At 49.5% G+C, this 18667-nt stretch overlaps 1 protein-coding gene across 1 annotated transcript in view; it reads left to right on the top strand.

Moving 5' to 3' along the window:
• The window catches only part of EIF2D (eukaryotic translation initiation factor 2D), a 102719-nt gene that overhangs the window by 57616 nt on the left and 26436 nt on the right, over nt 1-18667 (top strand). Inside the window, exons 8-10 of the mRNA XM_075333692.1 lie at nt 6789-6834; nt 8284-8387; nt 10401-10553. Coding sequence (XP_075189807.1) covers nt 6789-6834; nt 8284-8387; nt 10401-10553 — 303 coding nt within the window. The remainder of the gene's footprint in view (nt 1-6788; nt 6835-8283; nt 8388-10400; nt 10554-18667) is intronic.

The raw sequence follows: 18667 nt of genomic DNA, 5'->3' as shown, positions 1-18667 counted from the left end.
GGGCCTCCGCTTCCTTCAGGGCTGAAAGCCCATTCTACCAGAGCCGTGGGTGCATCCTGGGCATTGCGGCACCGGGCTACGGCTCAGCAGGTGTGTCAGGCAGCTACGTGGTCTAGTCTGCACACTTTCACGAAACACTATCAAGTGCATACCTATGCTTCGGCAGACGCCAGTCTAGGTAGGCGAGTCCTTCAGGCGGCGGTTGCCCACCTGTAAGAGGGGGCCGTTTTTTCGGCTCTTTTTATTGAGGTATTCTTTTACCCACCCAGGGACTGCTCTTGGACGTCCCAATTGTCTGGGTCTCCCAATGGAGCGACAAAGAAGAAGGGAATTTTGTTTACTTACCGTAAATTCCTTTTCTTCTAGCTCCTATTGGGAGACCCAGCACCCGCCCCTGTTCCCTTCGGGCTGGTTGTTCTTTTGTGTACACATGTTGTTCATGTTGAATTGTTCTTTTGGTTCATGGTCTTCAGTTCTCCGAACATCCTTCGGATTGCATTTACCCTAGACCAATTTATAGGTTTTCTCCTTCCTGCTTTTGCACCAAAACTGAGGAGCCCGTGATCCACGGGAGGGTGTATAGTCAGAGGGGAGGGGTTACACTTTTTAAAGTGTAATACTTTGTGTGGCCTCCGGAGGCAGAAGCTATACACCCAATTGTCTGGGTCTCCCAATAGGAGCTAGAAGAAAAGGAATTTATGGTAAGTAAACAAAATTCCCTTCTTTTTCTTCCATAAGCTAAACATTTAGTTGTAAACAGACCAATATCATTTAATAAAGTACAGTGGAATCTTGGATTAAGAGTAACTTGGTTTGAGAGCGTTTTGCAAGACAAGCAAAGCTTTTTACAAATGTGTAACTTGGTTTTAGAGCAATGATTTGTAATAAGAGCAGATACTCACCATGCACACGTCTGGTTCTGTCCTTTCACCACGTTCTGACCCACTCTGGAGGTAACTTTCTGTACATATTTACTGTATACTGTACACAGTATACCATTGTACAGTATATACTATATAGCATGTCTATCAATTTGCTTTCTTCATCGTTCCTATGGGAGACCCAGACCATGGGTGTATAGCTACTGCCTCCGGAGGACACACAAAGTTACTACACTCAAACGTGTAGCTCCTCCCTCCTAGCATATACACCCCCTGCTAGCCAGTCCTAGCCAGTTTCATGCTTTGTGTCAGGAGGATCACACACACACATGCATCCTTTTTTGATTAACCCCCGCCCCCCCCCCCCCCCTCACTCGGGCGCCATTTTCTCAGCGTTCTTAGTACGCTGGTCGGCGCTGGCTGCTCTGCAGTGCAGAGGGAGTGGATATCTGGCTGGGGGTCCAGGCTTGGAACCCGGGGGGCACTCATAATAGCGGCCTGATAAGTCACAACCTCTGGTTGTGCACTTTTATACACTAGCAGGGCATTCTGAAGGAGTTAATTCTTTATTATAGAACCTCCTCCTCAGCAGCATGTCTCACACTAGGAGCAAAGCTCCAAGGCTGTACACTACATGTTCTGCATGTAGGCATATTGTCTGAACTAGCACAGACCCACACTGTAATGGTTCTTATGTGGTGGTACCTCAGCCTGGAGTCTCCCCGGGCTGAACCCCTGTCTTGGGTATTCTAAACATTCTAGACAGAGCCCCCCACCTCTGCAGCATGTCTCACGGAGCGAGGCTGCAGGCTTGGTGGTCTCGTACGGCTCTACCGAGCTCATAACCACTGTGGCCCCTCAGCTTGGAGGCTCATTTATGGTCCCTCCAGCTCCTCCGGTTTCGGTGGCTGACCCCTGGGGGAATCTTTTTTCCAGGGGTCGGCTGTCCCGGCATCTGCTGAGCATGCAGCCCCCTTCTCAGGGCGTTTTCTGCTCGCTCAGCAAAGCTCACAGACCCCGTCCTCCTCACAGGGAGACGTAGGGTCCCCTGTACTCCCCGTCTCGCAGCTCCGATTACGAGCTGACTCACTGGGCGAGGAGGATGTCTCTACCAGGGGCTCGGACGCTACTTTAGGTACTTTGATCCGTCCGTAGGTGACGCGGATGCGAATGATTGGATTGCGTCCATTATACTTGTACTGGACCTCCATCCGCCTGTATCAGGGGAGTATTCCCCGCTGGCAAAAAGGCATCAGTATACCTTTAACAGGACGAGGAGCGTGTTCCTTAACCACTCCAGTTTTCAGCCCGCTGCGTCCGAGCCCACAGCCTGTCCTGCAGATCCCACAGCGGGGTTCTGCTGCCTGTCTCCCCCTCCCATCAGAGGTGGTCAAGGAGTGTACTCATTCGCCAGGGGTGGCCACTCCGGTGTCTAGACTTTCAGCCCGGATAGTTGTATCAGTGGCTGACGGCACCTCTATAAGGATCCCACGGTACATTAATTATTGTACTGGACCTCAATCCGCCGGAGTTACCTTATCTAGGGGAACACTATGTGTGTTCCTTAACCACTCCAGTTTTCAGGCCCTGTGACCAGCCCAGGGTCCGCTCTGACAGTCGCTTCCCATGAAGCGTGATTCTGAGGACTGTGTTTCCCCTGTCCACCAATGGTGGTCAAAAGGTGGGCTCATTCACCTCAGGTGGCTCAGCCCGGACCGTTACGTCAGTGGCTGATGGCTCCTCTGAGGAGATGCTTTCCCTCACAAGGACGCTATGCCCAAGACGGTTGCCTGAACTTCCAAACTTCAGTCTTCTCATCCTCTGCCAGGTCTGCCATGCTGGACACCGCACGGCGGTGGTCTTGGCTACTTCCTCACTATCCGCAGGCTCCTGTGGCTTCGGAAATGGAAGGCAGATGCCTCTATAGAGGTTCCTTGCTGGGCTCCCCTTTGGTGGGACCAGTTTCTTCGGAACCAACTGGATGAAATTTAGGAAGCTCTTGGCGAGGAGAGTTCTTCCTTGCCACAAACCTAAACCAGGGATCCTGTCCAGGGCAGGAATCAGTTGAGGTTTCGGTGGTTTCCGTTCCTCCATCTGATCGTCCTCTAGCTCGGCCTAGGTTCATAGAACCAATTGGCTTGAAGCTGCGTCTTCAGAAGACCGCAGGAGATGCTGCCACTTAGTCAGCTTCCTCCGAGCTATCTAGCCACGCCAACCTCCTCCTGGTCGGTGGCAGGCTCCCTCCACTTGGCGACGTATGGTTCTAACACGTCTCCGTTCAGTGGGGGCGGGATATATCTCCCATGGCTACAGGATGGAATTCTGTCCACCCGCCAAACAGATTTTTTCTGTCACCCCCTCCCGGCTCCAAGGCCGCCGCCTTCTCACAGGCTGTGGCATTTCTTGCAGGCCAATGGAGGAATTGTACCGGTTCCTGACTGGGAACGGTTCTGAGATTTTTGTTTAAATCTATTTCTAGTACCCGAAGAGGGCGGTGCCTTCCGACCTGGATCTTTAGCTTTTCAAGCATGGTCAGGTGTGGCGTGTTCACATGGAGTCTCGGTCTTGTTCCGTGTGTTTTTTTCACCGGATCAATCAAGAACCCAAGGAGATTCCCTAGCAGCCATCGGCATCAGAGATGCCTTTCTGCAGGGGTCAATCGCAGTTTCACACCAGCGTTGACTACGTTTTGCCATCGGAGTGGTCCAATTCGTGGTTCTTCCCTTGGGGTTAGCCACGGCCCCTCGAGTATTCTCATTGGGGCTGCTGTGATTAGGGTCCTGCACCCCTAGGGATTGGCAGTGATCGTTTGCCCTGGACGGCCTTCTTCTCGGGGCTTCATCCAGTGCAGACTCTTAGCAGAGTACTTCGCTTACTCTCGCCACTCTAACCTATTCGGGTGGCTTGTCATTCTGTTCAAGTCCACTCTGACTTCGAACCAGAGGTTCTCAGGGACGCAATTCGAGACTCTGTCGGCTCTTGTAAAGCTGCTCTTAGTCGATCAGTAGTCCCTCCGCTGGCGGTCGACGTCGTTCTATCAGACACCAAATACAGGTGCTGGTCAGACGGTGGCGTCAATGGAAGTGATTCCTTGCCCAATTTCTCCTGCGTCCTCTGAGACTGGATGTTTTCCGCTGCACACGCGAACTCCCTCCTTCCACGGGGTGGTGGCTTTGCCACTGACCAGGGGCTCGTTTTCAGTGGTGGTTTCGGCCACTCTGTCTCAGGGACTTCCTGGCCCCGTCCCGGGTGACCCTCACCAGGGTGCTGGTCTTTCCGCCTTGGGAGCAGTATATCTCCATCAATGGGCTGGAAATCAGAGCTGTATTTCTAGCTCTCTAAGCCTTCACCATCTGTTGGCGGCTAGGCACATTCGAGTCCAGTCGGACAACGTGACAGCGTTTTCCTACATCAACTTCCAGGGCGGGACACTCAGCCGCCTGGCAATCTTAGCGCCTCAACATTCTTCAGTGGACAAGGGACTCCTAGTCCACCGTATCCGCAGCCCACATCCTAGATGTCAAAACTGCGAGGCAGACTATTTCAGCTGTCCAACCGTGGTCCACAATCCTCAGGTTTTGCGGTAGACACACTGGTTCATGTTTGATCCCAGCTTCGTCTCTACCTCTTGCCCAGAGTCCTGCGCAAGATCAGTAAAGGGGGCCGTCGGGTCATTCTCTTACTCCAGACTGACCCAGGCAGGCTTGATACCCTGACCTGCTCCTTCTGTCCGTTGGGTTGCCATGGCATCTTCCGGACCGTCCAGACCTTTTCTCAAAAGGTCCGTTTTTTCCGTCAGAATTCTGGATTCTCAGATTGACGGCGTAGCTATTGAGTCCTGGATCTTGGCGACTTCTGGTATCCTTCCTGAAGTCATCTCCGCTATGACTCGAGCCCCAAAGTGTCCTTGGACCTTTTTAGCCTTGCCGACCCTCCTGTCCCTTCCACAGTCCGGTCTACAGCTAGGACTATCCCTCATTAAGGGACAGGTCTCGGCTCTGTCAGTATGTGCCAGCGGCGTATCGTCCGGCTGGCTCCGGTGCGCTCCTTTAAGGGCGCATCTCACATCATTCCGCCTTTCCGGCGGCCTATGGAGCCCTGGGACCTTAATCCGGTCCTCCCGGTTCCCGGAAACCCCCCTTTGCGCCTCTTAGGCAGGTTTCCTTGTTTCATCTTTCACAGAAAGTAGTCTTTCTGGTGGCTAGAATTTCCCGCCAGGGAGTTCTGGCTGCACTCTCTCTGAGTCACCCCCTTTTTGGTCTTTTGCATCAAGACAAGGTGGTCTCCGTTTGACTCCGGACTTTTTTCCTTAAGGTGGTTACTGCTTCCACCTAATCCGGGGCAATTTTCCTGCCTTCCTTTTGTCCGGCTCCTGTTCATCGCTTTGAGGAAGCGTTGCATATGCTGGATCTGGTGCGGGCGCCCCGGATCTATGTGTCTCGCACCGCCGTTATTAGGCGGTGCACCTCTCTCTGGTACTGACTGTTAGTCAACGTAGCGGTCTCTCGGCATCTAAGCCGACCCTGGTTCGTTGGCTTAGGTCGGCCATTTCCGAGGCCTGCCAGTGTACTCAAGTGCCTTCCCCGCCGGGGATCAGAGCACATTTGATCAGACCTGTCGGTGCCTTTTGGGCTTTCAGTCGCCAGGCTACGGCTCAGTAGGTCTGTCAGACTGCAGCTCGAATTAGTCTGCATACTTTTTCGAAGCTCTATCCAAGGCATGCTCTTGCTTTGGCAGACGCGGGCTTGGGCAGACGCATCTTTCAGGCGTCTGTCGCCCATTTGTGAAGTTGGGTTTGCCTGCTTCTCAGTTGTCTGTTTATTCCCACCCATGGACTGCTTTAGGACGTCCCATGGTCTGGGTCTCCCATAGGAACGATGAAGAAAAAGAGAATTTTGTTACTTACCGTAAATTCTTTTTCTTATAGTTCCGTCATGGGAGACCCAGCACCCTCCCTATTGCCTGTTGGCAGGTTTCTTGTTCCGTGTGTCTTCACCGGCTGTTATTGTTGTAGACAGACGTTCCGGTTCTTCCGGATTTTACTCTGTCTCTTCTTGTGGGTGGATGTCCTCCTTCAGCTTTTGCACTAAACTGGCTAGGACTGGCTAGCAGGGGGTGTATATGCTAGGAGGGAGGAGCTACACGTTTGAGTGTAGTAACTTTGTGTGTCCTCCGGAGGCAGTAGCTATACACCCATGGTCTGGGTCTCCCATGACGGAACTATAAGAAAAAGAATTTACGGTAAGTAACAAAATTCTCTTTTTTGTGGATACAGTATTGTACTTCTTTCTGCTACCAGTACAGCACATTGTAATCTAATTGCCTGGGCAGTATTCCATTTGGCTTAGTTCTGCCCTTATTTTGGGAAGAATAGATTTGGGGGGTGTTTTTTTGTGTATTCTACTAGAATAAAGATTGTCATATTTATACATCATTTTTCCTCTTTATAGTACCTCTTGCACACCAACAATTCTATTGTAAGCTAGCATACAGTTTAATTTGTTTTATATGCTTTTACTGTACTGCACAGTATTTTGTATTAGTATACTGTAATAATTGTATATTAATACAGTACATTATTTTATATTACTGTAATAAGTTTGTATAAATGCAGTAAATATTTTTTGTTTGTGGAACAAATTGGCTGCGTTTCAATAATTTCCTATGGGAAAATTCGCTTTGATATAAGAGTAACTTGGTTTAAGAGCAGACTATACCGACAATTATTAAAGTGAATTTACACTTTGAATCATGATTATCCCGTTAAGGTTGGCCAAATCTGGCCTTACCTTCCTATAGCATTAGTGAACTAAGAGCCAATGGCCTGGGCATGGGCCAGAAAACTATGGTACCTTTTTATTATCATGGCCTTTTTTCATTACTTTTGTTAATTGATTTACTTTGTAGCCCTGAAGGACAGCAAGTGGACATAAAGAAGTCCAGTTACAAAAAGGTATGCTATCCAGAATACAGTCTTGCTCTGTTTATCAGAAAGTTTTGACATAAGTTGGCAAAACGTCAATTATTAAAATACATTTCATCTTTTTGTCAGTAATTTAGCTAATGGATGTGTAAATATAATATATAAAATATACCGTATTTTTCGTTATATAAGACGCACCGGATTATAAGACGCACCCCAAATTTAGAGATCAAAAAAAGGGAAAAAAAAATATATACTTATACTCCGGTGTTGTCTTACCATAGGGGGGGCAGCAGTGGTGGTGAAGCAGGGTCACTGGAGGCAGAGGTTGTGCTGGTAGCGGTGGCCAGTGGTCGCAGCGGCGGGTCAGTAGTGACAGCTGTGGTGACGGCTCAGTGGTGGCAGCGGCGGTGACTGCTCAGTGGTGGCAGCGGTGACAGGTCAGTGGTGCCAGCGGCGGCGACAGCTCAGTGGTGGCAGCAGCGGCAACGGCTCAATGGTGGCAGTGGCGGCGACGGCTCAGTGGTGGAGCAGGCCAGTGCGGTGTGTCCGTGGTCCCGGTTCAAGTGATGGCGCCCAGAGCGGCGCATGCACAGATGGAGCTCTCATCCAAGAGCTCCATCTGCGCACGCGCAGACACCTGGCGCCATCATTTGAAACCGGGACCGTGGACACACTGGGACACCCACCGCACAGCCACTGCAGTCCGCACAGCCGTACGCACATGGTGGCAGCAAGCAGGTTGCCCGCCCACCCGCACAGAGAAGCAGCTGGCCGCCGGGACAGAGAGGCAGCCGGCACTGACAGGCAGCCGGCACGCAGCCACAGGCAACCCGGTCTCCTTAAGGCACCTTGCCACACGCACACAGCCACAGGCACCCGGTCGCCCGCACAGACAGCCCCACCGGTAGGCTATATTTGGATTTTAAGACGCACCCCTCATTTTCCTCCCAAATTTTTGGGAGGAAAAGTGCGTCTTATAATCCGAAAATTACAGTATATAAAACACACAGAAAATATAAGTCACAGTCTCCAGACACTTTCAGACTCATTTATAGGAAATCACAAGTCACACTGTTCTCTAATAGCGAATATAGGCACACCTAATTTACGTTTTTGAAAATTTCTGGGTAATTGCACATTATCATGAGGGGTAACAGAGGAATCGCACACTAAAGAGATCTAAGAAAAGACGCTCCAGAATTATTTCATGGGGGTATACAAGTATTTATTGAAACAGACAGGATCGCTTCATTTGAAAACAGGCAGTCTGAAGAAATATTAAATTACATGACCTCTAAAAATTAGTGTAAGACTTTTATTGGTGGGTATCTGATTTTAGGAAAAATATTGTAAATTAATCTGTACATTATTATATTAGAAATCCTGTCCCGTTTTCATGAAGACCTGCAGAATTTGATGTATTATGTTGTAATTTTGCCCCATGTCTTATTAATCTATTCAACGTCCTTCTTCCAGCTGTCCAAATTCTTACAGGTTATGCAGCAACGTAAGATCCTGCAGGTAAAGGAGCTCAGTAAAGGAGTGGAGAGTATCGTGCTGATAGACTGGAAGCATCCAGAGTAAGTATGACATTAGAGGGGAGAAAAACAAAGGAATTTGGAGTTAATGGTTTAAGAATCTTTATTATACCGTAAGTCTTTATTAGTGCCACCAATTACATATCAACAAAAAATATACATAACAAAAAGGGGTAGAGGTACCCCATACAGTGGTGGTATGGCTACATAAGTAAAATAGAGGGTTCAGAGAGGAATACTGACATATCATTTAATCCCACCATCATTCATTTAAGAACCAACATGTGCAATGTGTATATCATTGATCACAATGGAAAATGTATTATAAACGTGCTGTCAGCTCACCCGTCTGAATAGTGCTCTTCTAAGTATGAAATTAGCAGTTAAAAGGGTACTCCAAGACTGTAATATTAATTGCCTCTTCTTAGAATAACCCAATAATGTTAATTACCATATATACTGGGGTATAAGTTGAGGGCCCTAATTTACCACAAAAAACTGAGAAAACTTATTGACTCGAGTATAAGCCTAGGGTGGGAAATGAAGCAGCTACTGGTAAATTCCAAAACTAAAAATAGATACCAATAAAATGTAATATGCCCCATACTTGTCTCCTGTAGTAATGTTGCCCCATCCTTGTGCCGTATCTTGTAGTAATGTGCCCATTCTTGTGCCCCATCCTGTAGTATTGTGCCCATCCTGTAGTAATATGTCTATTATTGTGCCCCATCCTCTAGTATTGTGCTGATTCTGTAGTAATATGTCTATTCTTGTGCCCCATCCTGTAGTATTGTGCCCATCCTATAGTAATATGTCCATTCTTGTGCCCCATCCTGTAGTAATGTGTCCATGCTGTAGTTATGTTCCCATCTTTGTGCCCCATCCTATAATAATGTGTCCTATCCTTGTGCCCTGTAGTAATGTGCCCATCATTTAGTAATGTCCTAATTCCGGTTCCCTTCTTGTCCCCTATTATGCCGTTGTTCACATACACACAACTCTGTTCCTGGGATGTCCTCTTACCTGCTTCTTGCAGACCGCTCATAGACCCGTACATGATCGCGTCCGGTGCACGGAGCCGTTGCTGCTGTCATTGCTTTACTGTAGTTGAATGCTTTGAGGCGCAGGATCCGCAGGGGTGCCAGACCAAAGCTGATCAGACATTGATCACTTATCCTAAGGGTAGGCCATCAGTGTAAAAGTAGTGGACATCCCCTTTAATGTTTCTGCATACCAAGATATTTTGGATCATTGCAAGCCTGTAGCTTTGAGCAGTTTGGGGAAGGCCATTTTATGATCCACATGACTGTGCCCTAGTGCACGCAGCAAGGTCCATAGATACATGATTAGGTGAGTTTGGTATGGAATAATTTGGCTGGCCCTCAAAAAGTCTTACCCTCAACCAGTGTTGTGTAGTCTGTGTCCATTTTGGTGGATTTGGTTTAAATTGGACCAACTTAGACTCTTAAAATATGTAATAAATTGGGTACAGCGCTTCAATACAGTATGTGCGGAATATTTGTTTCATAAGAAATTGCAAAAATTATGAAATATCATATAAATGTTCTATTCCTGGTCTAAGGATCCAGGCTTTTAGTTGAGATGAATCTGTGCTCCACTTTATGTACATAAGTAGTGAAGCTTGTTCTAAGCAGGTTGTAGTCGGGAGTCGGGGATATTGAGGAGTCGGAGGTTTCTGTTACTGACCCCACAGCCCTCAACCTCCTCGAACACCTTAGGAATGAGCTAAAATGGAGATAGTGAGTCAGCCCTGTAACATCAGTGTTTGACCCTATGAATGCTCTTCTGGATGAGTGGGAAATAATTTCCACAGATACACTTGTAGAAACTCTTGTAGAAAACCTTCCCGGCAGAGAGGAAGTTATAGCTGTAAATTGGCAACTGACTCCATATTACTGCCTATTAATTTAGGATTGGATGTCATAAGAGCTTCTGTGAGTGTAATGTTTAGGGCCCAATACTTGTGTACATATAGTGTATTTTACTACTTTGTTGTTGCAAAAAAATCCTAATTTTTCTCATTTTTCTTGTCAGCATTAGATTTTTCGTGGCCCCAGTTTCAGAGCCTCCCTCTTCAGCAGAAGACATGAGTGGCGGAGTAGAGCACTCGTATCAGCCTCCTGAGATCATCTCCCTGTATGGCATTTCTGCCAAGATGTTGCCTTTATTCCAGGAGTCGGGCCACAAGTAAGGGACAGGATCTACTGAACAATACAGTTCTTAGGTCGCACATCGCCAGGATTGTTAAAATAAGTTAATCATCTCATTTCTAAAAGGAGATGAAATACGAGGGGCTGCTGATAAGTATTTGGCTTTGTGATCTTTTTTGTTTCTATGGTAATGAATGTTACATCACATGAAAGCCTTATGTGTCTAATATATGTTTTCAAAATTTTTTGATTGTTGCTTATGGCAACAGTTTTCTACACAGCAGGAAAACAAAATGGCGGAGTCTAATGTGATAGTCACAGCAACTGAGAGCAGCGGAGTGATAAAATTCTTGCTTCTGCAAGGAAAGTCCGCGAAGGATATTCATGGTGATATGTCATAGACATTGGAGGATCAATGCCCTTCATATTCCACAGTTGAGAACTGAGTTGCCAAATTTAAAACGGGCCACTTCAGCTTCAATGATGAGGAACGTCCTGGTCAACCAAGAGTGGTTGTTGTTCCGGAGATCGTCGATGCTGTGCACAACCTCATACTGGAGAATCGACGAATTTCAGCTAAAGCAATAGCAGACATCATGGAGATTTCCCGTAAACGTGTTTGTGTCATTATCCATGAACATTTGGACATGAGGACGCTATCTGCAAAGTTGTTCCCCAAATGTTTGACAACAGATCAGAGAAGTATGCGAGTGAAAACTTCATGGTCTGTTTGTCAGTGTTTCTAGACTGATAAAAATGTCTTCAATCGACTGGTCACTATGAATGAGACCTGGATTTATTTGTATGACCCTGAAAACAAGGAGCAGTCAAAAGAGTGGCGGCACAGTGGTTCTCATCCAAAGAAGTTCAGGCTGCAAAAATCGGCAACTAAGGTGATGGTGTCTGTGTTCAGAGATAAGGAGGGCGTGCTACTAGTGCACTACCTTCAAATAGGTTCCACCATCAATGCAAGGTATTACATTGAACTTTTGGACCAATTGAAGGCAGCTCTGAAGGCCAAAAGGTGCGGCAAGCTGTCCAAAGGAATCTTATTCCTGCAAGACGATGCCTCCACTCACACTGCAGAAGCAACCACTGCAGAAGCAACCACTGCAAAACTGGCAGAGCTGGGCTTCCAGCTAGTTGACCACCCACCTTATTCACCAGATCTAGCTCCCTCCGACTATCACCTGTTTTCAAACCTGAAGAAACACCTCAAGGATACCAAATTTCACACCATTTCTGATGCCATGGCTACTACGGATGCCTGGTTTGAGGCACAACCAAAATCCTTCTTTTTGCTAGGCTTACAGAACTTGGAATACCAATGTAAGAAGTGTGATGTCATCAGTGGAGAGTATGTGGAATAAATGTAAAGTTTCATTATCCTATCTCATTTCTTTCTGGGTAAATCTAAAGACTTATCAGCAGCCCCTCATATATTTTTAAAGCTGTAGTTATTTGTGAATATGGGCACAGGAGGGGTGTAGATGGCATTATAGCCATTTACATTTGGGGTAATGATGTTGGGAACAAAATGTTTTTCTTTCTGTCCAGTAGTGATAGTTTAATGGAAGGATTTGGTTGTAATTAAATGGAATCTGTAACTAGGATTCCTCTACCCCATCTGCGATCATCATGATTCATAGACAGAGCCTCTGATTCCAGTGATATATCATTTACTCTGCTGTTTGCTGCAGTTTAGAGGAAATCCCTGTTTACTGGAGATCTACCAGTTTTCAGAATGCTGGTCTGTATAACCCCGCCCACTCTGCTGCCAGTCAGTGGTGGGGCGGAGCTATACAGAGTTCATGAATATGCAAAATAGCAGCAGGTTTACTATTCCTCTAGTGATAATCTCCTGTTGATGAAACTGTGATTTTATCAAAAGTACAGCAAACAGCCCAGTAAGTGACTAGGCACTGGAATCAGGATCTCAGTCTCTACATTATGCTGCTCTCAGATTAGGTGTCAAAAACCTGGTAACAGATTCTCTTTAAGGGGATTTCCAGCAATATCCATAATAAGGGTTTTCCGTCAATAGGTGATTAGTGGGGGCCATCAGTCAGTAGAGCTTTTGCTGTGACTTGTGCTGCAGCCACATTGCGACTTTGGGTTGTTTTCTTTTCTTTTGCTTTATATTTTTGTGTCTCAATGTCCTCTGAGTTGGCAGGTTGTCCTCAATGTGCTATTTGGAGAGACTGTAGCATGATTTTCCTTTCTTTTTTTAACCACTTGAGACACACAAATGCTTGATAAATACTGATAATACAGAAATTTCCCCACCTTCTGGTTAACGAGGGTAGGATCTCACTTTGCACCTCCAACAATTAGCCAAAATGGGAAAATAAGTCTTAGTTGGCCGAGAGGGACATGTCAAAAAAGTAAAACCAATGCCTTGAACATAAAGTTTCTTTGTCGCTCCATTGGGAGACCCAGACAATTGGGTGTATAGCTTCTGCCTCCGGAGGCCACACAAAGTATTACACTTTAAAAACTGTAACCCCTCTGCCTATACACCCTCCCGTGCATCACGGGCTCCTCAGTTTTATGCTTTGTGTTGAAGGAGGCACACATTCACTCAAGCTCCCATTTTAGTCAGCAGCAGCTGCTGATTGTATCGGATGGAAGAAAAGAGGGCCCTAACAGGGCCCCCGGCATGCTCCCTTCTCACCCCACTAAGTCGGCGGTGCTGTTAAGGTTGAGGTACCCATTGCGGGTACAAAGGCTGGAGCCACATGCCGTTTTTCCTTCCCCATCCCTTAGAGGCTCTGGGAGAAGTGGGATCCTAACCGGTCACCATTCACTGGGACCGGGCTCCCTCCGCAGCCCCTGGGGGAATCTGACGGACAGGAGACTGAGTATCATCAGGGACAGGCCCTGCATCTATAAGGTACTCTGTGTCCCCTTGGGGACGGTGCATGTTTTTTTGTGACGACCGGGACTACCGCGCCGACCGCGCCTGTTTGCCGGCCGCGTTATTAAATTTAGTCCCCGGCTTCTGCGGCCTAGTAACTCCCGCCCCCGGGCCTGCCAGTCAGGGGTAAGGGCGGGACGGTCGACTGGACGTCGGCAGTGAGGGCTGGAGCATACTTAGGTGTTCTCCTCCCCCCTCACTGAGCACTGTGGGGCACCAGATTCCCGCACTTTATTAGTCACGCCCACGGCTCCCTCCTCCCCTGAGAACTCTGGCAGCCATATTTACAATCACTTCTGCCGGTGGAGGATTTCAGAACGAGCTCTACAGCTCTGGGAGGCCCAGGCAGGGAATCTGGTGGACACACAACCGCTTTGGGCGGTCGGTAAGCCACACCGGTTACCCGCTGCTGGCCCCCCTTGGGTGCCGAAGTGTGTATATATATATATATATATATATATATATATATATATATATATATATTTGTATACATTTTCTCTGTTCGGCCGCATTGTTTTGCTTTTGGCTATATACCCTCAGTGATCACTCTCAGAGGAGACTACAGCATGTCGTCCGCAAAGAGCAAGGGTACCAAGGCACAGGCTTATTTTGCAACCTGTACCTCATGTGCGGCTATGCTACCTGCAGGTTCCACCTACCCTCATTGTGTGCAGTGCTCGGCCCCTGTGACACTTACTCGGGGCAGGGAATCTGGTGGCCACACAGAGCGGTTGGTAAGCCACACCGGTCTGCCGGTGCTGGACCCCCCAGAGTGCCGAACTGTATATATATATATCTTTTGTGTATACATTTGCTGGTTCGGCTGTACTGTTAACTTGAGGCTATATATATCCCTCAGTGATCACGGTGATCCCTTACTTATCTCTTGGAGGACAACAACATGTCGTCCGCAAAGAGCAAGGGTACCAAGGCACAGGCTTATTTTGCAACCTGTACCTCTTGTGCGGCTATGTTACCTGCAGGTTCCACCTACCCTCACTGTGTGCAATGCTTGGCCCCTGTGGCACTCACTCAGCCGGAGCCTCGGGCACTGGTGGGACCCTCGGCTCAGGTAGAACCGCCGGCTTCCACTGTCCAGGTGGCAGGGACAGAGTTTGCAGTTTTGGCTGAGAAACTCTCTGAGTCGCTTTCACAATCCATGGCTCAGTCTATGGACAGATGGTCTGCTAAGATACTAGAAGCCTTGCAGTCCAGATCGGTCACACAGGCCCCGGGCACTGGGAGTTCATCGCCCCCAGGCCCCTCTCGGTCGGTGCAGCAGAGTGCTCCTGGGGTGACACCTAGGTCCCACGGGGAGGACTCCGACACGGACCGCAGTCCCAGACCGGCTAAGCGGGCTCGCTGGGAACCTTCCCCGGCTTCATCACGCTGTTCGGGGTCTCAGCATGAGGACTCTCTGGAGGATGAGGCGGAGGTCGCAGCTCAGGGCTCTGATCCTGACGTTGCTCTCAATCTTGATACACCTGAAGGGGACGCCATAGTAAATGACCTTATAGCGTCCATCAACCAGGTGCTAGATCTTTCTCCCCCAACTCCACCTATAGAGGAGTCGGCTTCACAGCAGGAGAAACACCAGTTTAGGTTTCCCAAACGTACACGGAGTGCGTTTTTCGATCACTCTAACTTCAGAGATGCTGTCCAGAAGCACAGAGCATTTCCGGACAAGCGCTTTACTAAGCGCCTTAATGACACACGTTACCCCTTCCCCCCTGACGTAGTTAAGGGTTGGGCTCAGTGTCCCAAGGTGGATCCTCCAGTCTCTAGACTGGCGGCTAGATCCGTAGTATCAGTGGCAGATGGTTCATCGCTCAAGGATGCCACTGACAGGCAGATAGAGCTCCTGATGAAATCCATCTATGAAGCCATAGGCGCGTCTTTTGCTCCGGCCTTTGCAGCCGTGTGGGCACTCCAAGCTATCTCAGCTTGTCTGTCTGAGATTAGTGCAGTCACACGTACCTCTGCTCCGCAAGTTGTGTCTTTGACTTCTCAGGCATCGGCCTTTTCGTCCTACGCCATGAACGCCGTCCTGGACTCAGCGAGCTGTACAGCGGTAGCGTCCGCCAATTCGGTGGCAGTCCGCAGGGCCATGTGGCTACGCGAATGGAAGGCAGACTCTGCTTCCAAGAAGTTCTTAACCGGTTTGCCATTTTCTGGCGACCGTTTGTTTGGCGAGCAATTGGATGAAATTATTAAACAATCCAAGGGAAAGGACTCGTCCTTACCCCAGTCCAAACCAAACAAACCTCAGCAACGAAAAATTCAATCGAGGTTTCGGTCCTTTCGGCCCTCAGCCAGGTCCCAATCCTCCACGTCCAACAGGTCAGAGAAGGGCCAGAGGAACTCTTCTGCATGGCGGTCTAAGTCACGTCCTCCAAAGACCGCCGGAGGAACCGCCTCCAAGGCGGCCTCCTCATGACTTTCGGCCTCCCCAAACCGCATCCTCGGTCGGTGGCAAGCTCTCCCGCTTTTGCGACGCCTGGTGGCCACATGTCCAAGACCGATGGGTGAGAGACATTCTGTCACACGGTTACAGGATAGAGCTCAGCTCTCGTCCTCCGACTCGTTTCTTCAGAACATCTCCGCCCCCCGAGCGAGCAGATGCACTTTTTCAGGCGGTGAACACTCTGAAGGCAGAAGGAGTTGTGATTCCCGTTCCCATTCAAGAACGTGGTCGCGGTTTTTACTCCAACTTGTTCGTGGTGCCAAAAAAGGACGGATCATTCCGCCCCGTTCTGGACCTCAAACTGCTCAACAGACATCGGAGAACCAGACGGTTCCGGATGGAATCTCTCCGTTCTGTCATCGCCTCGATGTCCCAAGGAGACTTCCTAGCCTCAATCGACATCAGGGATGCTTATCTCCATGTGCCGATTGCACCAGAGCATCAACGCTTCTTGCGTTTCGCCATCGGGGACGAACACCTTCAGTTTGTGGCACTGCCTTTCGGCCTGGCGACAGCCCCACGGGTCTTCACCAAGGTCATGGCATCCGTGGTGGCGGTCCTACACTCTCAGGGCCACTCGGTGATCCCTTACTTAGACGATCTCCTAGTCAAGGCACCCTCCCGGGTGGCATGTCAACACAGCCTGACCATTGCTCTGGAGACTCTCCAGAGGTTCGGGTGGATCATCAATTTCCCAAAGTCAAAATTGACACCGACCCAATCACTGACTTACCTCGGGATGGAGTTTCATACTCTCTCAGCGATAGTGAAGCTTCCGCTGGACAAACAGCGTTTGCTGCAGACAGGGGTGCACTCTCTCCTTCGGACCCAGTCACACCCCTTGAGGCGCCTCATGCACTTCCTAGGGAAGATGGTGGCAGCAATGGAGGCAGTTCCCTTTGCGCAGTTTCATCTGCGTCCACTTCAATGGGACATTCTCCGCAAATGGGACAGGAGGTCGACGTCCCTAGACAGGAACGTCTCTCTTTCACTGGCAGCCAAAACCTCTCTTCAGTGGTGGCTTCTTCCCACTTCCTTGTCGAAGGGAAAATCATTCCTGCCCCCATCCTGGGCTGTGGTCACGACGGACGCGAGTCTGTCAGGGTGGGGAGCGGTCTTCCTCCACCACAGGGCTCAGGGAACCTGGACTCCGACAGAGTCCTCCCTTCAGATCAATGTTCTGGAGATAAGGGCAGTGTATCTAGCCCTAAAGGCGTTCCATCGGTGGCTGGAGGGCAGACAGATCCGCATACAGTCGGACAACGCCACGGCGGTTGCGTACATCAACCACCAGGGAGGCACACGCAGTCGTCAGGCCTTCCAAGAAGTTCGGCAGATTCTGCTGTGGGCGGAAGCCACAGCCTCCACCATCTCCGCAGTTCACATCCCGGGCGTAGAAAACTGGGAAGCAGACTTTCTCAGTCGCCAGGGCATGGACGCAGGGGAATGGTCTCTTCACCCGGACGTGTTTCAAGAGATCTGTTGCCGCTGGGGAACGCCGGACGTCGACCTCATGGCGTCTCGGCACAACAACAAAGTCCCGGCATTCATGGCACGGTCTCAAGATCACAGAGCTCTGGCGGCGGACGCATTAGTTCAGGATTGGTCGCAGTTTCGACTTCCTTATGTATTTCCTCCTCTGGCACTGCTGCCCAGAGTGTTGCGCAAGATCAGGTCCGACTGCCGCCGCGCCATCCTCGTCGCTCCAGACTGGCCAAGGAGGTCGTGGTACCTGGATCTGTGGCACCTCACGGTGGGTCAACCGTGGGCACTCCCAGACCGACCAGACTTGCTGTCTCAAGGGCCATTTTTCCGTCTGAATTCTGCGGCCCTCAACCTGACTGTGTGGCCATTGAGTCCTGGCTCCTAGCGTCCTCAGGGTTATCTCAAGATGTCATTGCCACTATGAGACAAGCCAGGAAACCAACGTCCGCCAAGATCTATCACAGGGCTTGGAGGATCTTCTTATCCTGGTGCTCTGATCGGGGTTTTACCCCCTGGCCGTTTGCCTTACCCACTTTCCTTTCTTTCCTTCAATCCGGAATGGACAAGGGTTTGTCTCTCGGCTCTCTCAAGGGACAAGTATCGGCGCTTTCCGTTTTTTTTCAAAAGCGTCTAGCCAGGCTTCCGCAGGTCCGCACGTTCCTGCAGGGAGTTTGCCACATAGTCCCACCTTACAAGCGTCCGCTGGAACCCTGGGATCTTAACAGGGTGCTAACGGCTCTTCAGAAACCACCTTTCGAGCCGATGCGGGATGTCTCTCTATCACGCCTTTCGCAGAAGGTGGCCTTCCTAGTGGCAGTCACATCACTTCGGAGAGTGTCTGAGCTAGCAGCGCTGTCATGCAACGCCCCCTTCCTGGTGTTTCACCAGGATAAGGTGGTTCTGCGTCCGGTCCCGGAATTTCTCCCTAAGGTGGTATCCCCTTTTCATCTCAATCAGGATATCTCCTTACCTTCCTTTTGCCCTCATCCAGTTCACCAATGTGAAAAGGATTTGCACTTGTTAGATCTCGTGAGAGCACTCCGGCTCTACATTTCTCGCACGGCGCCCCTGCGCCGTTCGGATGCGCTCTTTGTCCTTGTCGCTGGCCAGCGTAAGGGGTCGCAGGCTTCCAAGTCAACCTTGGCTCGGTGGATCAAGGAACCGATTCTTGAAGCCTACCGTTCTTCTGGGCTTCTGATTCCTTCAGGGCTGAAGGCCCATTCTACCAGAGCCGTGGGTGCATCCTGGGCATTGCGGCACCAGGCTACGGCTCAGCAGGTGTGTC

This window comes from Anomaloglossus baeobatrachus, chromosome 2 (genome assembly GCF_048569485.1).
Source record: "Anomaloglossus baeobatrachus isolate aAnoBae1 chromosome 2, aAnoBae1.hap1, whole genome shotgun sequence".
NCBI lineage: Eukaryota > Metazoa > Chordata > Amphibia > Anura > Aromobatidae > Anomaloglossus > Anomaloglossus baeobatrachus.
The sequence above is the reverse complement of the archived record's forward strand: the minus strand, read 5'-3'. Positions and strand labels throughout refer to the sequence as shown.